The sequence below is a fragment of the Peromyscus californicus genome, unplaced genomic scaffold (assembly GCF_007827085.1).
Source record: "Peromyscus californicus insignis strain IS unplaced genomic scaffold, ASM782708v3 Scaffold_3__1_contigs__length_106647218, whole genome shotgun sequence".
Classification (NCBI taxonomy): domain Eukaryota; kingdom Metazoa; phylum Chordata; class Mammalia; order Rodentia; family Cricetidae; genus Peromyscus; species Peromyscus californicus.
Window position 1 is genome coordinate 45,934,042 of NW_026294551.1, and position 24,273 is coordinate 45,958,314.

The 24,273-nt window shown below is 41.6% G+C and overlaps 2 protein-coding genes across 12 annotated transcripts in view; both read left to right on the forward strand.

Annotated features, from left to right (window-relative positions):
• Positions 1-1,957, forward strand: part of Efcab5 (EF-hand calcium binding domain 5) — a 139,686-nt gene extending 137,729 nt beyond the window's left edge. For all 11 annotated transcript variants that reach the window (XM_052755967.1, XM_052755966.1, XM_052755971.1 and 8 more), the window contains one exon: positions 903-1,957. In XM_052755967.1, coding sequence (XP_052611927.1) covers positions 903-1,093 — 191 coding nt within the window. In that variant the 3' untranslated portion in view covers positions 1,094-1,957. The remainder of the gene's footprint in view (positions 1-902) is intronic.
• Positions 1,958-12,746: 10,789 nt separating this feature from the next.
• The window catches only part of Nsrp1 (nuclear speckle splicing regulatory protein 1), a 37,039-nt gene continuing 25,512 nt past the window's right edge, over positions 12,747-24,273 (forward strand). The window contains 2 exon segments of the mRNA XM_052757568.1: positions 12,747-12,871; positions 14,069-14,162. Of these exon segments, the coding sequence (XP_052613528.1) occupies positions 12,852-12,871; positions 14,069-14,162 (114 nt within the window). The 5' untranslated portion in view covers positions 12,747-12,851.

A 24,273-nucleotide genomic window follows, 5' to 3' on the forward strand; every position in this document is an offset into this window, starting at 1 on the left:
AGTCCTGCTCAAAATTATTATCTAGCCTAGACTAACCTCAAACTAGCGATCTTCCTGCTTCGGCCTGCCAGGCGGCTGGGATTACAGGGATGTCACCAATATCACCAGGCCCATCTGAGGCTGATGTTTTTAAAGACACGAACTGTAATAGGAGCAGTCAAAACTCTCTACCTCTTCTGGTCCTATTCTCCTTTCTCACGATGTGACCATGAGTTTGGTGCTTATCATTTATTCATGTCTTTTACTATATCTTTTTTGTTTGTTTGTTTATCCTTTTGGTTTTTCAAAACATGGTTTCTCTGTGTAGCTCTGGCCATTCTGGAACTTGCTCTGTAAATCAAGCTGGCCTTGAACTCAGAGATTTGCCTGCCTCTGCCTCCTGAGTGCTGGGATTAAAGGTGTGCACCACCACTGCCTGGTTTCCTTTTACTATATCTTTATGAATTCATAAAAAAACTTACAGGTTTTTAAACTTTTTTTTTTTTTTCCCGAGACAGGGTTTCTCTGTGTAGCTTTGCGCCTTTCCTGGAACTCACTTGGTAGTCCAGGCTGGCCTCAAACTCACAGAGATCCGCCTGACTCTGCCTCCCGAGTGCTGGGATTAAAGGCGTGCGCCACCACCGCCCGGCTAAACTTTTAAGAGTTATACACAAATATGTATAAGATTCTACATGTTACATGTATGTGTGTGTGTATAATTATTTCAGTGTTAACTGCTATGTATTATTCCATTACATGAAAATATCAATTTCTACCTATCTCTTATAATTAAATATATAAACAAGATATTGCTATGATTTTGATTCACAACATAGTTAATGAATTTTAATCATATTTTAATTTATTTCTTAATAACTAAAGTACAATATTATCCATACTAACTTTTCCTTTTCTTGATACAGACCATTCTCGAACTGAAGTATGGAGATTTGGCAATCTTGTTATTGAAATCCTGTACCACTGGTTACACATTAATTTGACTCTTATGGAGCTAAACAAACAAAGTAGATCTATTTTACCTCCATTGCCCAAGAAGAGCGATACCTCTATTCATACAACATTCACGGAGAAATCATTGCCAGAGGAAAGCTAAGGACTGGTACTATGTTTAGGATGTGTTGATTGTGTCCTATGCTGTTAATAATGAAATATTTCCAACTGAAAAGGGATGCCCCATTGACACATTCTGCTCCCAGACATTCACTTCAGCACTCTCTAAAACCAAAAGTGCTACCTAAAGAGAAATTTAATCTGAAGAGTATGCAGTTATGGTGATCGTAACCAAACACACCTGAATATGTAATGGAACATATTTGAAAACTCCCTTTTAGTTTGGGCTTTCTATAGGACCTGAGACTACGGTGGCTGTTTGGGAAGTTGCTTCTCATTCCTTTAAATAGGAAAATAAAGGATACTGGAGGGCCTGAGTAGAGAAATGGCAGCTTTTACATCAAAAGAGTACCAAGTAATAAAGATTTTAAAAAGTGGACGTGGAACTGTTTTTAGAATTTTTCAAAAACTATCTAAACACTCCTTCTCCATCCCTTCTTTGTTTCTTCTTTCCTTAACAGTCTGGAAGCCATTTTACATTACTGCTTGTTTGTTTGCGAAAGAGTCTCTATATATTTCTGAGGCTAGTCTGGAACTAGATATGTAGCCCAGGCTGGCTTTGAACTCCTGAGTGCTGTGAGGATAAGCATGTGTCTGGTCACAGAAAATCATTTTATGAGAAAATGTTTGTCCATAACTCACAGAATAAAGAAAACATCAGTTTTTAATAACAAAAACTTCTCAAGTCCTATAACTACAAAAGAATTTCTATTCATTCAAAGCTTGTTATTACAGCAAGCTTTATTGGCATGTTGTGAGATTTCATCTTTGCAATAAGATATCTGATGACAAAGTCCATTTTTAATAAAATTTGGGAAATTAAACTTTATTTTCTTTCTTAAGCTGACAGATTGTGATGTGTCCTGAGTGCCTTATAAGTGGAGATTGGCAGCCCTTTACCCTTTGTTGATTAGATGACAACCAGCTAGTCTGTCTCAGATGAGCTCATGACCAGTGTTACCTCTCTTGGCCACTTTGTATTTGAAGGGAGGCATTTCCAGGTATTTGCAGCAACATTTCTAGCAACAGTGTTCTTGAAGATATTAAACTGATAGTTGTACATCCAGGGGTTCAGAATAAACTTGTGAATACAGATGGTGGTGTAGGCAGCCAGAAAGAAGAGTGTCAGAGAGGCTGTTTTTATTGTGGTTGTGGGAATTCCATTTACTATGGTTTAGTGTAATAGATTTCTTATATTTTCACTTTTCTTCTTTGTATTTGATTTTATTTTACATGTATGAGTGTTTGCATGAATGAATATCTGCACATCATGTGTATGTAGTGCTGGAGAAAGCCTTCTGGGACTGGAATCACAACCACATGTGAGGGGCCATGAGGGTGCTAAGAGTTGAACTCTTCCCCTGGATGAGTAGCCAGTGTTCTCAACTGCTCAGCTCTCTTTCCAACTCCCACATTTTATTTTATCATTAAAAAAAAAATTGAGACAGTGTCTCTCTATGTAAGCATGACTGGCCTAGAACTTGCTATGTAGAACAGGATGGCCTCAAATTCATAGAGACAGGCCTGCCTCTGCCTCTAGAGTGCTGGAATTAAAGACTTGGCCACCATCCCCAGCTTTATTAATTTTGAGATAGGGTCACATGCAGTATAGGCTGGCCTAGAACTCATAAGGTAGCTGAAGATGACCTTGAACTCCTGAATCTTCTGCCTCTACTTTCTAAATGCTGAGCTTACAGGCACACATTTATCACCCTGCCTGGTTTTTGGGGTGCTGAGGATTGAACCCAGTGTTTTGTGCATGCTAGGTGAGCACTCTACCAACTGAGCTACATTCCCAACCCTTTCCATGACATTTAACATGTTCAGAGCATGATTGCATACTAGCTCACTTAAGATTCTCCCAATAAAGTCGGTGATTCTTATGCCATCACCACTTTATGAGTGAGGAAACAGGCTTAAAGAATGAGTGAGCTGTCCATTTGCAAGGTGGGCAGTTCACTAATGAAACCCTCAAAAGGAAGCATCTCAGTTGGGTTTGCTAAAAGTATAAAAACAACAGATTTATCCCTTCATGGGGGAAAAGACACTTTAATTGGTATCCTTGTGTGTCTCTTTGTGTACAAGCTTACTGTGAGAGGGTCAGGGTGGGTGCCAGTGGAGGCCAGAAGAAGACATCAAATCTCTGGAGCTGGAGTTAAAGGCCATCGTGAGCCACAGGAAATGAAAGACTGTGGATTCCTTCAAGGTTACTAGAGATCAGGTTTGATCAGGGGAGAACCCCTGAAAATCCTGGCTACAACTTAAATAAACCAAGTGACATATATTTTACCTGCTCAAACATAAAACAAAAAATCATCTTTGTCTGGCTTGTGTAAAACATATAGTCCATACTAGTGTTAATGCATATGTGTATGTTATCTTTGAAAGTTTGTGTGTTTTCAGAGCAATGGGACCAGACATCAATGAAAACGAGTGACTCAGGTGATCCAGCCTCTCAAAGTGCCTCTGTTGCAATTTCTGCAAGATCTGAATCCAAAACAGCTTGCAGGCTGCTGGCTGAGATGGTCCAGTCTCACAGACTATTCTAACCAGGACTACAGATAATCCTTGCACTTTCCCATTGTGCCAAGACTAGACAACAAATGTTACAGCTAGTTTTCTTAGGACTCGACCATTATCTCAATTTTCTCAGGTTCCCTAAAGATACCTTTACCCACAGATAACAGGAAGCAGTCTAGAGAACACAACACCCACATTCCCAAGAGGTGAGGTGGGTAGTTTTTGGTCATTCGGTGGTTTATGGGTGTTTGTCATTGTTTAGTGAGGATATAGGAATATAGGATAAAAAGACAACTATTAACGTCAAATATTTTACATTGGTATGGATTTTTTGTATATTGATACAAATTTAAGGTGATTTTTGTTAAACCATATGTATGTTTCTACTCTTGCTTAGGGCATCGTACCCATGCAACTCATTTTAAAGTATAAGATAAAGATCTAGTTCTTGAAAGCTATTATTATAAACCATTTAGGATAACTAAGAAATGCAGGTTAGTAGTTAGTCATCTATAATAATCAAACTTGTAGTCACATTAGGTATGTTTTTAAGGTTAAAGAGATATATTTTAGATAGATAGGTGATCTTCAAACACTTGGAAGACCTACAGAATACAGCATTCAATATGTTTAATAACCTGAGACTTTTCATGACAGTGAGACACATTAGCTCCTGGCAGCACCAATTACCTCAGAGAAGATGATGAACATCAAAGAAACTCCATATAGAGTTTGCTTTCATTGTGGCAAAGTTAGCTACTGGGCAAAGAAACTGCTCTTGCCTTGACTGCTGACAGTAGGCTGTACAAACTGGACAAGCTGGACAGAAAGGAAAAAGATTGCCAAACTTCGCCAAAACAAGGCAGGACAGTCCTTCAAAATTCCTGCTTCATGGAAAAGTCTGCCAGACATTCTTGGCCCATAGGCTGAAGATTGAATGTCCCAATGTTGCAGAGGAACCTTGAGTGACTGTCTAGGCATCCAGATGAATCTGTTGTTTTGGAAGTGACTTACTGTGGTGATATTGTGTTCCCCAAAATATTGTGCACCCTAATGAACTTATCTAGGGTCAGAGAACAGAACTAGATATAGAGGCCAGAAAAAAAGTGATAGCACACACCTTTAATCCCAGCATTTCAGAGGCAGAAATCCGCCTGGATCTCTGTGAATTTAAAGCCACACTGGAAACAGCCAGGCATGGTGACTCATGCCTTTAAACCCAGGAAGTGAGCCTTTAATCCCAGGAAGTGATGGCAGGAAGCAGAAAGGTATATAAGGGTGAGGACCAGGAACTAGAGCCTGGTTAAGCTTGTAGGCTTTTGAGCAGCAGTTCAGCTGAGATTCATTTGGATGAGGACTCAGAGGCTTCCAGTCTGAGGAAACAGGATCAGCTGAGGAATTGGCAAGGTGAGGTGGCTGTGGCTGGTTCTGTTTCTCTGATCTTCCAGCATTCACCCCAATACCTGGCTCCAGGTTTGTTCTTATTAATAAGACCATTTAAGATTCGTGCTACAACTTACACTGCACTTTCTGTTTACTCAGGCAATATTATATCCTTCTGGGGTTGTTGATGGAGTTGAAGACTAGATAGTTATATGTCTTGAGTTATGATAGAAGGTTAATGAGGTATAAAATTTTGGACTAAGCAAGATGGATTAATAATGAAGTATTTTCTTTGAATTTGCCAAGTGCAGATGGACTGGATATTGTGAATGTAATTCTTGCTTGATAAGTGTTCTTACTGTGTATAGTTTTACTAAGACTTACCAGACTTAGACCAATATCTGGTCCCATTGCTCTGAAAAAGAAACACAAACCTTCAAAGATAACATACACATCTGCATTAACACTAGTATGGACTATATGTTTTACACAAGCCAGACAAAGATGATTTTTTGTTTTATGTTTGAGCAGGTAAAATATATGTCACTTGGTTTATTTCTTTATGTTGTAGCCAGGATTTTCAGGGGGTCTCCCCTGATCAAACCTGATCTCTAGTAACCTTGAAGGAATACACAGTCTTTCATTTCCTATGGAAACAATTGGATTTTTGTTTTTAGTTTTAAATTATTATAACATATTTATTTAGTTGTTTCTTTTGTGGGTGTGTCACGGCACACACATAGAAATCAGAGGACAGCTTGCTGGATCAGCTGGCAGCAAGTGTCCTGAGCTACTGGTGCTTAAATGGATTTTTTGAATTATTTATTTAATTATTTTTAATTTTGTGTATGTGTGTATCTGGGTATGGGTATGGGCATGTGAATGCTAATGCCTGCAGAGATTGGAGGTGTTGGCTTCTCCTGTACCTGGAGTTACCAGTGGTTGTCAGCCATCGGACATGTCAGCCAGTGCTCTTAATCACCGAGCCGTCTCTCCAGCCCCATCTTAATTGGGTTTCCTAGTTGGCTCCTCATAGCACACAGCAAAACAACACGGTGTAGTAGATGATCCAGACTCCCTTTTTGATTTTATGATTATAGCATGTCCAGAAACAGTGTGAAGTGTCAAGATACTGATGAGGGACCCTGAAAAGGCTCCAGGGGCTGGGGATGAAGCTCAGAGGTAGTGTGCTTGCTTAGCAAGGGTAAGGCTCTGAGTCTGAGCTCAGCAGCATAAGTTAAAAAGAACCTCTTGGCTTTTCAACAACTTCCTTGAAATATACCTCAGATGGTGTCCACTTCATCTAAAGTATACAGTTCAACAGTTTTTAGCAGGTTCACAGGATTGTGCTGCCACTGTAGCAATTTTAAGACATTTTTGCCAACCCAATAAGAATCCACAAATCCACCATCAGTTCTGCCTCACTTTCCACACACACTCTCTTTTTATTATTTATTTTTGTTTTCTTGAGCCAGGGTCTCACTATGTAGTTGTCCTGGAAACCACCATGTAGCCCAGGCTGGCCTCGAACTCACATTGATCTGCCTGCCTCTGCCTCCCACATGCTGGGATGAAAGGTGTGTGCCACCACACCCAGCATTTCCTCCAATTCTTACCTTAGGTAGCCTCCAGTCTACTTTCTTTATTATTTTTTTAACTTTTTTTCTTTTTTTTTAGGTAGGATCTCACTATGTAGTCCTGGATGGCCTGGAACTCACTATTTAGACCAGGTTAGCCTTAAACTCACAAAGATCTGCCATCCTCTACCTCCTGAGTGCTGGGATTAGAGGCATATGCCTCCACATGTAGCCCCCAATCTACTTTCTTTATGAATTTGCCTGTCTGGCAAATATAAGAGGAATCATACAAAATTATGATCTTTTGTAACTGGCCTCTTATTCCCTACGTTGTCTAAATATAATAAAGCAACCAGTTTTCCTGAATTTCTATAAACATCCCTAACTATCCTTGGCTCCATAGCAACTTTGAAGCCAACCTGGGTGTTGTACAGGACTATCCTTGGGGCCTCCGTCTTTATCAGATCAGCCATGTTTGCTTGCAAAGGTCATCCCAGCTGAGCTTGTTGACATTCCCTCATAGGAGCCACAGGGAGGGATGGGACTCCCACCTGAGTATCTAGTCACCCCTACCAATCAGTTGTTTGTAATTCTGCCCTAATTCTGACCTTCAGTAGGAGCTGGAGTATATCGTGTAGACAGGAAAGGTCTAAGAGGAGGAGACTCCAACTGTGCAGCCATGGGAGCATCACCATCTTCTGCTGGGTGCAGACTTCTGGTGTGGCTGCTTTAAGGTCATCTCCGCTCCTACCTATGGGTATGAGCATACCTTCACACCAATGCTATGTAAGGAAGCTGAATAAACCCACTGGTTTCCGAGGGTGACCTTTGGTGGAATGGTATCTGTTTGTTGTTGGAACCTTAGGAGAAAGGGGTAGGTGTTTACATATCTCCCAGGGAAGGAATTTTAGCAACATTGGGATATGTGAGGCCCTGAATAAATAAAACTTTCAACTGACAAGGTCAATTAATTGAATATAGTAAGGTCTGTTTTCTTTCAGAAACTATCTCATACTCAAGTTAATATTAATTATTATTTTATCCCCTATCTATTGCCTAAGCTTAGACTGTCCTCATAGACCTCACTGAGGAGGCCTCTTTGGATGATGGAATTTTGTTTCATGTGATTCTGACTCTCTAGTCACCACCATTTGAATTAGGGGTCACTAAATGAAGCCAACTTGTGAAATAGACTTACATAAAATGTACTTAGCTGGGGGTGGGGCTGCAGCCCTGTCATCCTAGCACCAAGGAGCCTAAATCAGGAGGACCTGAGTTCTAGACCAGCCTGGGCTATGTAAAGAGACAACTCCCCTTTCCTCCATTCCCCTTCCCAAAGGTATCTAAATCATACACAAATAAAATTGAGACATAGCAACTGGGACATTTCTTTAAAAGATATTAAGTGTTTAGAAAGGCAAAAAAAAAAGTGTGGTGAGCATTAAAAGAGCTGATGTGTACTGCTTTTGGGAAACTACAATACTGTGGAACAAGCTTTTTGTACAGTGTGAAGATGTGTTGCTCTCATTGGTTTAATAAAGAGCTAAATGGTCAGTAGCTAGGCAGGAAGAGGTTAGGCAGGACTTGCAGACAGGGAGAGAGCTCGCTGGGATGAAGAATGGCAGACTCACCAGCCAGACGCAGAAGAAGCAGGATGTGCACAAGGTGAAGTAACAAGCCATGAGCCACAGAGCAGCAAGTAAATTAATAAAAATGGGTTAATTTAAGTTCTAAGAGCTAGTTAGAAACAAGCCTGAGTGTTGGTTGTATTTTAATCCTTGTTCTTTGGGGGCCCGCTACCCAGCTTCCAAATAAATACACACATGAAGTATTATTCTTTCTTATGAATGCCTGGCCTTAACTTGACTTGTTTCTCGCCAGCTTTTCTTAAATTACCCCATCTATCTTTTGCCTCTGGGCCTTTATCTTTACCCTATATACTTTTCTTTACCTCTTACTCTGTGGCTGGCTGTGTAGCTGGGTGGCTGGCCCCTGGAGTCCTCCTCCTTATCTCGCTCCCAGATCTCCTATCCCCAGACTTTTCCTTCTATTTATTCTCTCTGCCTGCCAGCCCCACTATCTTTCTCCTGCCTTGCTATTGGCTGTTCAGCTCTTTATTAGACCAATCAGGTGTTTTAGACAGGCAAAGTAACACAGCTTCACAGAGTTAAACAAGTGCAACATAAAAGAATGCAACACATCTTTGCATCATTAAAACAAATGTTCCACAGCATAAACAAATGCAACACATCTTAAAATATTATTCTACAGCACCTAAGCTATCAGCTGAGCATTTATAATCAACAATAAGTCTCTGTGTGGTTATTTGGGAGCTGCCTGGTGGAACAGAAGAGTCCCCTACACTACAAGTCAGCAAAAGTTGTATGCACAGAGGAGGAAGGTAAGCCTGAGAAGTTGGAAGCAGAGGCTGCAAGTAGTGACAGTGACATTAGTAACATCCATGTCAAAAGCTGACACAGATAATCCTCCAGTTTGGGTGCTACTGTTCCCACAGCTGTCTTGTTCTCAATTCCACGTGACTATTTTCTCAAGTCTTACTCCAGGAAGCCCAAGAGAGTGGAGATGGTTATACATTCAGGAGTATGGTGGTGATGAGCTATCTTTTCCTGGATTAGTTCACTTCTGCCTCTGTTGCATTTCCAGTTAAAGAGCCCAGATTTGGGTTCTAACATCTCTGTGGCTTCTCTGTGTTCTTGAGTCCCTGTAGCAATTACCACTGTTACTGCAGATTGCCAACTGAGCAAAGAACCCTCTCCACCACTATGCCTGAGAAGCCAAAGCTCTAGTTCATGAAAACTGAGGACTGCTTCATTACAGTGCTCCAAAGGCAATGGGACAATAAAGAAGACACCAGTATAGAAGTTCTTATCATCTGGGATTCTGGGCTCCCCACTGGGCAATCTTCTGTAACCAAGTCCCCATTCAATCTTTTCAGTAAGAGATAGACAGCCCTGACAGGTGCTTTAGTTTTTTGCTCTTGACTCTTTTTTGTTTTAAGTAAAGTAACACAGACTGTTTGTTGACTCATCGTGTTATACAAGGCCCGCCAAGATCAGAAAGTTCTCAGGCCCACCTCACCCCTATTTTCTTTATTTCAGAGTGAGCTTCCCATTCTTTTAGCCTTGGGAGTTGGCAAACAGCTCAGCAGCCAAACCTAGACCAGTGTCCATTATGGTAAACTACAATTTGGAAGTCCAGCATGGTAGCACACATCTCTAATCCCAAAATTAGGAGGCTCAGGCAGGAAAACTGTACATTCTAGGCCAACCCTGACTACACAGAAGAGACTCTGTTTCTCTAAGAGGTCTAGTTGGAACTTCAGCCCTGTTGTCTATGGCTACCTTCACATCATGAGGTCAGAGCTGAATGTTTCGGGATATTTGATTGCACTGTGAAACTCCAAGACTGTTAATAAAATTAACCTTGGATCAGGGGCAGAGCCAGAGACTAGTTGACAAGAATTAGCCATAGAGAGTGCAGAGGATGCAGGGGAGAAAGATTGACACAGGGAGGAGGTAGGAGGGACTTAGAGATTTGAGGTCTTTTTGGTCTGGGATATGTGGAGAGACATGCTTGCTGGGTCTCTGGTTAAAAAAAAAGTGGAGGGGAGGTCAGCTGGTCACTTCTCCACCACTTCTTTGATCTATCAGATTTTCACCCCCATCTCTGACTCCCGAGTCCTTATTGGTAATAGAACAACTTAGATTAAAAACAACAGCTGAATGTCTTCCAGAGGCCACATGCGGCAAATCCTTAACAGATTTACTCTCTGACTGCAGGGCAGTTTGTCAATCTCTGCACGTCAGCTATAATTTTGATATTTACCTCTATATTGCTACATAACATGGGTGTGTGGATACATTCTTTATGCTCCCAATTTAAGCAATATCCATTAACCTCCCAATATGTCATACAAAAAACATAGCTTCTTCCCAAGGCTTCAAGTGTGTGTGTGTACATTTGCACATAAATACCTCCCACTCGTCCATCAATATGATGTCATCATTTAAGTTAGACTAGATGGATATTCATATACATTACCATGATTACATCTGTCATATAGAATATGCAATTATTTTTCATTCTTGTACATCTTTTCAATTTTTCTAGAGTTAATGTCAAAAGAAAACTAGACTAGCTAGATCATACAAAGATTTCAGAGCAAGAACTGTTAGGAGAAATGAGGTTATTTCATAATGAAAATGGGGTCTACTAACTAAGAATATCTGATATTCTTAAAATATGTATACTTTGCCAGATGGTTATGATGCAAGCCTTTAATTCCAGCACTTGGGAGGCAGAGCCAGCCTGGTCTACAGAGCATAGTAGTATGGCTAATACAAATGGAGGCTGGATCATAAATTCAATTACAAGATCTCCTCTAATAACCCACAACAAAGCAAAATAGTGCTTGGGAGTGGGTAGTGAACAAAGAACATGTGAGAAAAAGGGAAACAAGTAATAGGTGTGTTTATAATCACTTTAATGAAAATAGTTTAAACATTCAAATTAAAATAAGGTTATCAGACAGTACACATAAAAAGGAAGACTCGCCTATATGTTATCAGCAAGAAATCCAACATAAACATATCACAAATAGGTTAAAAGTAAAAAGATTTTTAAAAAAGGCATATTATGCCTTTCAAAACAAAGCCAGTTATACCAAAACAGAGAAATGACTAGAAGGTCATTTTCTTCTCTTTTGCAGTGTTGGAGTTCAAACCCAGGGCTTTTAGTATGCTTGGTAAGTGTCCTCCCTTTGAAACATAAACCTAGGGCTGGAGAGAGGGCTCAGAAGTTAAGAGCACTGGCTGCTCTTCCAGAGGTCCTGAGTTCAATTCCCAGCAACCACATGGTGGCTCACAACCATATGTAATGAGATCTGGTGCCCTCTTCTGGCCTGCAGTCATCCATGCTGTATACATAATAAAGAAATAAATCTTTAAAAACAAAACATAAACCTAGACCTCAGGGTCACTTCCTAACGCTACCATCCCACATGTTCATAAAACTTCCAAATACTTGAGAGAGGAAAAAACAAAAAAAAACAAAAAAAAAACAGAGAAACAATTGTACAGACGTAACAGCCTTTTTGTAATTGGTCTCTTAAACTGTTCTACAACTAGTTTAGAATGGTGTATGCACAGATGAAATGTGGCCAGGGTTTTTTGTTTGTTTGTTTTTCCCAGACAGGGTTTCTCTGTGTAGCTTTGCGCCTTTCCTGGAACTCACTTTGTAGACCATGCTGGCCTCGAACTCACAGAGATCCTCCTGCCTCTGCCTCCCAAGTGCTGGGATTAAAGGCGTGCGCCACCACCGTCTGGCTGTTTTTAACGAGGTGGCAAACCTGAGACGGATTACCATCACTCAGGAGGCTGAGGCAAGAGGCTATTCTAGACTACACACCATGACGGTCTCAAAGATGCAAAAACGTGTCAGATATGACACTGTTCCCTATGCCTAGTGGCACCACCAACAATAATGTTAAAATAATTTCAGTTCTCGGCTAGGGCCAGCAACTCCAGCATTCCAAAAGCTGAGGCAGGAGGATCTTGAATTCTAGGGAAGTGGGGGTTATACAGCAAGACCCTGTTCGCAGAAAATAATCAGTTCTCATTGGTGTACTGCTGCTTTTCGTTTTCTAATTACCCAGAACTAGCTACACTGAACAGGTCAGAAGGAAAACAAATCCACCGGTCTGTAATTAGCCGTTTGGAAACTCATTAAAATTCAGATTGCTGCTGCCGGGCGGTGGTGGCGCACGCCTTTAATCCCAGCACTTGGGAGGCAGAGCCAGGCGGATCTCTGTGAGTTCGAGGCCAGCCTGGACTACCAAGTGAGTTCCAGGAAAGGCGCAAAGCTACACAGAGAAACCCTGTCTCGAAAAACCAAAAAAAAAAAAAAAAAAAATTCAGATTGCTGGCCCCACCCCCGCCCGCTCCGGATTCAGCAGGTGCGCGCGGTTGGATTCGTGATTCTAATACTATTTCCGGTGACGCGGCTCTTCCCAGGATCGCCTTTCTCGAGCCAATTTTGTCGTCCCCTCCTAGCGTCGACTTCAAGGCCACTAGTCCTAGGCGAAACAAGACACGGCGGTAGGACACGGCCACCAACTTCGTGCAAACACCTCCGGGACGAGATCCCGCCGCTAGGCGAGTTCCGGCCACCGGAAGTGTGCGTGCCCGCGTCAGCGTCAACGTCACATCCGCGTCGGCCACGTCCAGCGGAGACGGGAACAAGATGGCGGTCCCGGGCAGGCAGTGAGTGATGGGGGAGTTAGGGTCAGGCTGGGGAGTAAGAAGCCAGGGAGACCGAGGCTTTAGGCTGAGGCGTCAGAGGTGGCCGGAAGTGCAGGGCCGCTGCCGCCAGGGCTAGAGGCGGGAGAAGGCGAGGAATCCCGAGCAACATAGATTCCCCACCCCCGCCCCGTACATTTTTCCAGGATGCAAGCCCGAAGTTTGAGAAACTTGTGAGGAAATAAAGGAAGTTAGGCTGAGGGGCAGAGAGCGAGACTTTTCTATTTTCCAAAAGCTCGGTCTGAGGCCCCTCAGTCTTGCTTCCTACCCCGCGCTTGTGTTTCTCCCGGTTGGATGCGCTCAGGGGCACTGAGAAGAGAAACTCCTGGGTTCCTTAGAGGCCCTTGTTCTCCTTGGCAGAAGCTCAAGGCCTGCTTCCCGCCCTCCCTTCTGGTGTTAGGAGTGTGGTGCTGAGAAGCCACAGAAAAGGGTAGGCATATAGGAAACTGGGTGTACGCTGCCGTGAAAGACACAAATACTGTGAATGTGCCTGGAGCTTTTTACCTGGGGTGTGTAAACCTTTCGATGCCACGTCCTGTGGCCTCTGCATTTTAAAAGCCAAAAAACCTCGGGAAACGATCTGAGTTGAATCTGATGATGATTCTCAGAGGGGCTAAGACAAAGCAAGTGAGCGCCATTGACGGTGATGGGAACTTGCCCCGTGGTGACGTGCTGGCAGACAAAAGCAGTTGAGCCTGATAAGCGAATGGGAACTTGCCCGGCTGTCTGCTTGGGTTTCACAGTAAATTCTTGAAAAAGTTTAAGTGGGTTTCATTATCAAGAACTTATGAACTGTGTAAGTGCACAGTAGTGGGAAAAATCAGAGGACAGTTTAGAACATTTTTGACTTTTAGCAAATTTGAAAAGAGCATGACACTGTGCCTGTTAAAGATAACTGTATTACATGAAGATTACATTCCTGTATTCTTCATTCACTTCTCAGTAAAAATGTTAAGATTGGCCCAGATAGACAAACAATAATTATAAAATCATGACACATTAGAATTTTGTTATCATTGCAAAGCAGCAAGCCCGTTATGTGGTCATAGGTTGTATGATATGTTTTGATTTGGGAAATTCATCCGGAAAAAGTAGTGGATGCGTTATGTTTTAACATTTAAAGATAATGGCATGATTTCTATTCCAAAAAAACCCATGCAGGTATGGGCTTCTTTTGCCAAAGAAAACACAGCCGTTGCACCGAGTTTTGCAAAAACCGTCAGTATTTGGGAATGATTCTGATGATGATGAAGAGGTAAGGAAACCTGTGTGTCAACTCCTGCATTAGTAGAACATTGTTTAAACTGCTTTTGGATCTGTGTCTTCACCCATGTTATTGTTCAGTACAGCGGTTTTGGAGTATTAGTTATAGACCCTTTAAAAGGATTGTTTAAAGAGAGTGCTGCTGTTTTCTGTATGACCTAGGATGCCCTGCCCCACCCCCACCCATGAACCGAGTTACTTTTGCATAGTTTTGTAAACTCTTTCCAGACACTAATAGCAAGGCTACAAATTTGTTGCCATGTTTCTAGGAATGAGCTAGGATACCTACCAGCTTCCTAGAAGTTTTTCTTAGTTTCTAGTGTGTTAACTGATCTAGGATGACAATTTCTTTTTTTTTTTTTTTTTTTTTGGTTTTTCTAGACAGGGTTTCTCTGGGTAGCTTTGCGCCTTTCCTGGAACTTACTTGGTAGCCCAGGCTGGCCTCGAACTCACAGAGATCCGCCTGGCTCTGCCTCCCGAGTGCTGGTATTAAAGGCGTGCGCCACCACCGCCCGGCTAGGATGACAATTTCTTTATGACACGGTTTTTATAGTTATTTCTTCAATTTCTTGGTGCAGAAATGTTTTTTGTAGTTATTCCTTCAGTGTCTGTTAAATGCAATTGCTGTGTTATAATTGAGCTATTGAATATAGTTAGTTTGATAAAACTGTAGTATCTAATATGAACGTTTTCTATTTTAGCAGCCAAAGTAGTGGTTTCCTCTGAAACCTAGTTGTTTTTTGTTTGTTTGTTTTTTTATTTTTTTTCCCAGAAACAACCCCCAGGTGTGTGCTTATCTTAACATTAAAGTTGTTTATGTTTCTTAAAGACTCTTGGATCAGATTAATCTGTCACCTCTCTTGCTTTGGCAAAAAAATAGCTTCTCTTTCAGATTTTTCTAATTATATATTAGCACAGGTAGATAGTTTGTATTCTTTGTTGTTGTTTTTTGAAAAAAAATTGATTGTATTTGGTTTTTAAAGATTAAGGTTAAATTTACACATAAAATTTGCAGATTTTATTAGCACAGTTTGTTTTGTGTGTTTGATTTGAAGCAAGAGTTCCATGTGTAACAGAGGCTGGCCTGAAACTCAGTCTGTAGTCCAGACTGGCTGAAAACTCACCATCCTCTTGCCCTGACCTCCCTCCAAGTTCTAGGAGTCAGGCATGTGCTGCCATGCCTGTGTCGAGTTGATTAGTTCTAAGCTGTAGCCAGTGGTAACTTTACAACAATTGGATGTTATAATTAGATGCTCGCTAACCTACATTGATTCAGCTTATGAGTTTTACATTATGATAATGGAAAAGCAGCACACAGTCAGTAAAAGCAAACTTGGAATTTTGGTCTTCCTGAACTAGCCAGACAGTACTCTCCGGCACACTGGGCAGTTAGTAGGCTAAAGATAACAGCCAAGGGATCACGAGGGTGAATAATCCATCTACAGTATAATACATTGCTAAGCTATTATGTTGGGAGGCTAAGATGGTGGTGGTGGTTTGTTTATGTTTTGAGATAGGGTCTCACTGTATAGCCTGGCTGGCCTGGAACTTCATGTGTAGACATGCTGGCTTTGGACTCACAAAGCTCTGCCTATCTCGGCCTCTGCCTCTGCTTCCTGAGTGCTGGAATTAAAGGCATGTATTACAATGCCCAGAAATATTAAATGTGGTTTTTACTTAGGATACCTAGGCTTTTCAGGATTTAACCTTGTAGTAAATGGAAGGCCCATCTGCATAGTGTTGCTTTCAACCAGTTTAGAGTTTAGTGATAGCGACACATGTAAACACTAGAGCAGACTGAAATCTGGAAAGAAAATTAGGTTACTAAGGATTCCTATGTACCTACTATACTTTGATATTCATGATTACCCCATGATATATGTATTATTTTCATCTTACAGGTGAAGATGAAATTCAAATAGGTTAAAAATTTTTCCATTACTAGTCCATAGAGCTAATAAGTAAATGGCAAGATTAAGACTTGAACCCAGGAGACAGCTAGATGGTCCAGTCCATAAAGACGTCTGGTGCCAAGCCTGACGGCCTGAGCTCCATTTCCAGGACCCACGTGATGGAGGGAGATGACCAACTCTCAGTTTGTCCTCTGACCTCCTCCACTTCTGTGTCATGGCATCCGTTGCACACACACACACAAATAAGTAAATAAATGTAATAATAAGATTTGAACACAGGTCTATCAGTCTCAAACCTACATTTTCCCCATCTTTCTTTCTTTCTTTAATAATAGAACTCTAAAATGTTAGTGATATATAGAGGACAAAAGTTATTCATTTTGCTAAAGGAACACCAGACAGGAATAGGCATTTAAACAGATTTCAAAGCTGGTTTAGATTTGAGTAAAAAAAAGGTAGAGATCATTTCAGTTGAGAGAGAACAAAGAACATAAATTATAAAGCATTTTTGTGGAATAATGTGTTTAGATAAGAAAATGTTAAAAAAAATTGTTGCAATCAGGTTTTAACAGATTGAGGCCAGATTGTGGAATATCTTGCACTGTTTGTATGAAATGTCAACTTTACATTTGTAAGTAGTTTTTGAGTACTATGTTTAGTTGACATAGTGATGCCATCCCATTTTTATCTTGCGTTTATATTGAGAAGGTAGCTCTTGAATTGTGAAGCATGAAAGGGAGAAAGTCTGAGGTTGGAGGGTCAAGATTTGGAGGCCAGCCTGGGCTATAGGTATAAGATGACCTTGTCTCAAAGAAGTGGGAATGGGGAGGAGAGAAGAGCTTAGAGTTGAGAGGCTTGTTGTAAGTCTTAACATGGTAGTTCAGATAGGAGATGAAGAGCTAAGCTTTGGTTCCCAGGTTCGTGGAAAGTGAACGGAACAAATAGACTTTCAGCAGAAACAGGCAGCCCTGTGATATGTGGGAGGTACATGGTGGCTGAGTATTGCATTAAGAATTTATATTTATTTTATATGTGTGGGCACGTGTGTCATGACACACACATGGAAGTCAGAGGACAACTCAGTGTTTCCCCTCATCATTCCGGTTGCTAGAACTGAATGTAAGTTGTCAGGCTTGGCATAGGCACCTTCACCTGCTAAGCTATTTTGTCAGTCCGGCTCGGAGATGGCTGTTTCAGGTAGCTAGGGTTGGCACGGGATGCAGGGGAAGAGAGTTGCCATACAGTGCGTGGGGTTTTGTATGTCGGAAAAGTAGATGCAATTTTAGATTTATTCATTGGAATTTTTAAAGTTTCTTTCATAATTATTTATTTTGTTTGTGTATGTAAGTGGGCACCCTCTTGCCATAGCAGATGTATGCCAATCATGGGACAACTTGTGGGGCAGTTGATCTCCTGCTGTGCCCGGGGATAAAATTCAGGTAGTCAGGTATGGTGGCAAGCACCTTAACCCTCTGACCCATCTCCCCATGCCCACCTCTCCTTAAAAAAAAAAAAAAAAAAAAAAGATTGAGCGTGAGCATTCCTATGCCAGATGCACATGTGCAAGCAGAGGACAACTTTCAAGAGTTAGGTCTCTCTTTCCAGTTTGTGGAGGTGACCTCTGGCTAGTTCTCCTGTCTCTTTCTCATCTGCCCAGAGGAGCACCAAGATTACAGATGCACGGCACCGCATCCCAGGGATCAAGCTTAGGTTGTCAGGCTGTGTGGCAAGCACTTTTATCTGACAAGCCATCTCATTGACCCAGTTTTCCCCCTTTAAGAAAATACTGAGAGGCCGGGCGGTGGTGGCGCACGCCTTTAATCCCAGCACTCGGGAGGCAGAGCCAGGTGGATCTCTGTGAGTTCGAGGCCAGCCTGGGCTACCAAGCGAGTCCCAGGAAAGGCGCAAAGCTACACAGAGAAACCCTGTCTCGAAAAACGAAAAAAAAAAAAAAAAAAAAAAAAAAAAAAAAAGAAAATACTGAGATACAGTCTACATGCCGTATACTTCTGTTTTAACTTCTCTACCCCCAGCTGAGGACCAAACCCAGAGCCTTGCACTTGCTAGGCAAGCACTCTGTGGGCACTGAGCTAAATCCCTAACCCCTCCTGTTTTAATTTTTAAAGTACATTTATTTATTTATTTATTTAGTGTGTGTGTGTATGCATATGCATATGTATGTCTGTATGATTGCGTGTGTGTGTGTGTGTGTGTGTGTGTGTGTGTGTGTGTGTGTGTGTGTATGCATATGCATATGTATGTCTGTATGATTGCGTGTGCCATGGTGCTTGTGTGGAGATGAGAGGGCAACTTGTAGGAAAGGGGTCTCACTTCCCACATGTATATCCTGGGTATGAGGTTCAGTAGCCCCAGCCTACTTCACCGTTTTACGTTGTATGGCTCATTTTTTCTAGGAGTTGTACAGCCATCACTATCTAATTTTATAGCAGTTTCATCACCCAGCAAGAAACCTGTACCCATTGTAGTTGCTCTCCAAACCCTGGCAGCCTTCCCCTTTGTTTCTGTGAATTCTTCTATACTGATATTTCTCGTGAATGGAATTCGGGGGTGGCACAGTGGTTTCTTAGACTTAGCATAAATTGTCTTAAAGTTATAATGCATCACTGTTTCACATCCCTTTACATTTGTTTCTTTGATCTTAAAAATTTTTTTATTCTTGGCTATGCTGTGAATGGAACTCAGGACCTCACACATGGCTACATTTTTTTTAATTAACTTTAATTTGAATGCGTGTGTGTGTGTGTGTGTGTGTGTGTGTGTGTGTGTGTGTGTTGCATGCTTGTGAATATTGGGACTTGCACGCTTTGCACACACATGCAGATGCCAAACGAGGTGTCAGGTGTTTCCTCTGTCGTTCTCCACCTCTTGCCTTGAGACAGATCTCTCACTGAACTGGAAGCTTGTCATTTGGGCTAGGCTAGCCAGCTAGTGAGCTCCCAAGATCCGCTTGTCTACCCTTCCCAGTTCTCAGTTAATCTCAGTTTTATATGGATGCTGGAGATCCAGACTCAGGTCCTCATGCTTGTACAGCAAGGAATCTTACCAACTGAGCTGTTCACCCAGTCCCACTCTTCATTATTGAATAGTAATTCTTTGTACATTTTATTTAGCTATCAGTTGGTAGGCATGAGTTTCTGGCTATTATAATTAGTACTGTTATCAACACCTGTATGTATATTGGTTTTCGTATGGGCATGTGTTGGATATAATCTTAGAAATGGAATTGCTAGCCGGTTTATATAATTATATATTAACATTTGTGGAATTATCAGAGTGGCGGCATCATTTTACTTTCCCATCAGTGTTCTGTAATGGTTCCAACACTCCTCTACCCCCACCTCCACTTTTTTGAGATTAAAGGTGTGTGCCACCTCACTGAGCTTTCTTTTTTAACAAAGCTTTCTAGTGTCTCCTTATTGTGCTTTTGATTTGCATCTTCCTGATGGCCAGTGATGTTAGAAAAGTGTCTGTTCATATCATTACCTATTTTTAATACTAGGTTGTCACTTACGAGTTGTAAGAGTTCTTTGTTCTACAACTGCTTGCATAGATATATGATTTGTAAATCTATTTTTTCTTTTTCTTTTTTTTGTTTTTGTTTGTGTTGGTTTCTCTATGTAACAGCTCTGGCTGTCCTGGATGTTGCTCTGTAGTCAGGCTAGCCCGGAACTCACAGATCCATTGCTTCTGCCTCCTTCCAAGTGCTGGGATCAAAGGTGTGCTCCCACCCCACCCCCACCCCACCCCCACCCTCCGGCTGTAAATAGTTTTTTCATTCCTGGGTTGTCTTCATTTTCTTGTTAATGTGCTCTGAAGGATGAAAGTTCAGTTTTGAGGAAGGCATTTCTTTTCTTTTGTTGCTAGTGCTTTGGTGCCATATATCAAAAAAAAACATTACCTATTGAAGGCCACAGTTCTGTAGTTTTATCTCTTAAACATAAGTCTTCGGGCAGTTTTGTGTTGGTTTTTGTTTGTGGTCTGAAGTAGTGATTGGATTTCATTCTTTGGCATGTGGCTGTGCAGTTCTTCCAAAACCATTTGTTGAAAAAAGACTACGAAATTGTCTGGCGTTCCTGTGGCTTGGTTTTGTTTGTTTGTTTTCGAGACAGGGTTTCTGTGTGTAGCTTTTGGTGCCTGTCCTGGATCTCGCTCTGTAGACCAGGCTGGCCTGGAACTCACAGAGATCCGCCTGGCTCTGCCTCCCAGGTTCTGAGATTCAAGGTTTGCACCACCACCGCCCGGCCTGTGGCTTGTTTTAAAACACAAATCATTCTTTAAAATGATTTACCGGGGAGTCTACAGGAAGCTTGGGTGGCTTATCATTCCTTTTTACATTAAATTATCCTGGCATGCTTTAGCAACATGAAACTTCAATGGTGCTATTGTTCTTTCTTTTCTGTTGTGAAACGAGGGTGGTGGCATCGAACCAGGGTACCCCAGAGTCAAAAGAGATATTCCTGGACCATTTTGCTCTAGCTTTCTTCCCCCTTCCCTTCCATAAGGGAACTTTGGTCATGTGAGTTACAGAAGACTTAAGAAGCCAAATAGGAAATGGTGAGGTGACCACAGAGCAGCAGTAGGAAGAAGCCAAGTAGTGATAAATGGAGGCATATGATGGGCCTTGGATTACCTGGTGGGAACTGGGATTATCTAGATCCTAGAAGAATCGGAAACCAGTGTAGAGATTGCATTTTAGGTAGGGAGAAAGATAGAGACTAACCCTGGCATCTTCTTTCCATTGGTGGAACCTCCCCCGCAGCAGTTGACAAGGGAATTACAGTCTAATTCTTAATGAACAGGGTGTAAAACTGTTCCTCACCGTAGTCTACTTGCCTATTAAAACATCTATCTGCTTCATTCCAGTTTATCTTTGTACTGAGAAGTAGATTGCTTAAATATTTGTGAAGTCTAAATAATGTTAAAACCTCTTTTTTCATAACCAGCTGTTTAAACAGCCATCAAATTCTCCAGAGTACTCCTCTACATATAAACAGACTTTATGGACCCCTCCTTAGAAGAGCACTAGACACGGCTAGGGAAAAGCTACTGCAACGCAGAGCTCTTGCTTTTCAGTTTGTTTTCTTTTCTTTCTTTTTTCTCTTTTTTTTTTTGAGACAGTGTTTCTCTGTGTAGCTTTGGAGCCTTTCCTGGAACTCACTCTGTAGCCCAGGCTGGCCTCGAACTTACAGAGATCCACCTGCCTCTGCGTCTTGAGTGCTGGGATCAAAGGCGTGCGCTGCCACCGCCTGGCTTGTTTGTTTCTGAAAACAAAGATCCCAAATTTTAGATCATACTTTATCTCCAGCGTTCCAGCAGAGGGGGCACTAACACATGAATTCTGTGGTATTGAAGTGATTATATTCAGGATTAGTGTTGTTTGTTTGTTTGTGTGTGTGTATGTGTACATGTGTGTATGTGTGTGTACGCACACGTGCATCTTGTGAAAGGCACCTATGTGGAGGTCAGAGGACAGGCTGAGGTGTGGGTTCTTGTTTGCCCCCTTCTTAGGGCAAGCTCTTTGTTGTTCACTGTCACATGTTCCAGCCCAGCTGGCTCTCCAGCTCCCAGGAGTTGTTTCTGCTGCCCACCTTGCCATAAGAGACTGGAGTTACAGGTGAGGCTGCTGCAGCCATCTTTGAAAGGATCCTGGGATTTGAACTCTGTCCTTAGTGCTTGCACTACAATCCCTTTATCTACTGAGTCATCCCCAGCCCCAGGGTTAATTTCCCATAGAAAAGTGGTATTCTAATACTGGTATTTATGTGTTCTTGTTTTTCTGTTTGTTTTAAGTATCTGAACTAATTAGGAGTATTTACTGGTTTGTTGGAGAAGATCGCAAAGGCGATGAGAGGTTCTTGCCCTAAATAAGAAAGCATGTTCTGATGTTCTGTCCAGTCATCTGAGGGGTTTTTTGATCATAGCAATGTGTTGATTATGATTTTTCCCAGTGTATCCTCTCTTCCAGTCCTTTGGTTACCAACCTTTTATGCCTATCTTTTTTATTATTTTAATAGGTTTTTGGTTTGTGGTTTTTTTTTTTGTTGTTGTGTTTTGGTTTTTTTTTTTGTTTTTTTTTTTTTGGTTTTTCGAGTCAGGGTTTCTTTCTATATAGTTTTGGGCCTTTCCTGGATCTCGCTCTGTAGACCAGGCTGACTTCGAACTCACAGAGATCTGCCTGCCTCTGCCTCCCGAGTGCGCCACCGCCACCCAGCTTAATAGCTTTTTAAATAGTTTCCTAACTGCTTTCTTTTTATATTCATTTTAAATGCTGTTGTCAGTCCGTCTGATGTTCGCAGAGCACAGTTCTAATCATTTTATTAGTTCTCACTTCTTGAATCTAATTGAACTTAATGCTTTGGCCTTCAAATGCCTGTTAGCATTTTCATCTAACTCTGTTTCCCTGGGAAGCGTTCCACCACGATAATAGTTCTTACGCCTCTGTTTTTCTTCAGAATCAAAGTTTCCTGCAGACGTCTCTACATGTCCATACCATAGCCGCCCTTCAGAACTGAGAGCAAAAGCTACTTCCTTATGAGATATTCTTTGATTTTTCCCATCACACATACCTGCATGTGGGTGGAGGCCAGAAGCTGTCAAATGCCCTCTTCTGTCACTAGCCATTTATTTCTTGAGACAGGGTCTCTGCTTGAGCCTCAGGCTTGGGCTTTCTCAGCTGGACTAGAAACCACCAAGACTCAGCAATCCTTATCCACATCCCTCAGAGTTCTGTGTGTGTGTGTGTGTGTGTGTGTGTGTGTGTGTGTGTGTGTGTGTGTGTGTGTCTAAGATAATGTGTGTGTATATATATCTAAGATAATGAACTTTAGCTTTCTGGTTTAACTTAACATTAGTTCAAAGTTTTGTTTTGATCCTAAAACAACAATTTTCAGCTGTATGTAGCTAAATTACACTGTAAAACTGGATTTCAGCTGGGCGGTGGTGGCGCACGCCTTTATTCCCAGCACTTGGGAGGCAGAGGCAGGCAAATCTCTGTGAGTTCGAGGCCAGCCTGGTCTACAAAGCGAGTTCCAGGAAAGGCGCAAAGCTACACAGAGAAACCCTGTCTCAAAAAAAAAAAAACAAAAACAAAAACAAAAAAAAAAAGAAAGAAAAAAAATTGCATCTCGTGTACATTTTTGCTTAGAAATAAGCATTTAATTGGTAAGATTGAAAGGAAAATTCACTGAGCTCAGTAAAATAAGCAAGCACTTACCATGGATAAACATCTAAAATGAAGTTTCATGTTTAATCTGTCTTCTAACATATGGTTTTACTCTATTAGCCATGAATTATGTTGTGACACATGACTTTTTGTTGTCTTGGGGACTTCTGAAAAGAACCATACAGGCCAGGTATGGTGATACCACTTGTAATACCGCTTGTAGTACTCAGGAAACTGAGGCAGGAGGATCACAAGTTCAAAGTCTGCTATGTCAAAAACAGAAGAGGGCTGGCAGGAGGAGGGAGGGAGACAGAGAAGTCATGCAGACCAGGAAGGAGGCAGCAAGTGATAGGCTGTTGGCCAGATCCAGCCACTGTTTACACAATAGAATTGCACTAGTGGGCTGAAGAGATGTCTCAGTCGTCAATAAAGCTAGCTGCAGCTGGGCGGTGGTGGCCCACACCTTTAATCCCAGCACTCGGGAGGCAGAGCCAGGCGGATCTCTGTGAGTTCGAGGCCAGCCTGGACTACCAAGTGAGTTCCAGGAAAGGCGCAAAGCTACACAGAGAAACCTTGTCTCGAAAAACCAAAAAAAAATAAATAAAAAAAATAAAATAAAGCTAGCTGCAATCATGAGGACCAGAGGATCTCTGTGTATGTGTCTCACATATAAAATCACTCAGAAGCCATAGTGTAGTTCTTTATTCGTTCAGCATTTTCACCAAGATGTGAAGCGCTGAATAACTAAGAGAAACACTAAAACCCAGTGTAAACTGGAGGAGGAATAGAAAAATAAGAATAGATTTTACAAATAATTAAGACTACAGATACTTAATTGTACTAGATGTAAGATCTGTAGCCAAGCATAGTGGCACAAGCCTGTATCCCAGCACTAGGGAAAGTGAAGGTAGAAGGAGCAGAAGTTCAAAGCCACCCCTGGCTAAGCAACAGAATTAAAGACCAGCCTGGGCTGGATGAGATGTTGTCTAACAGTGAGCTGATGGAGA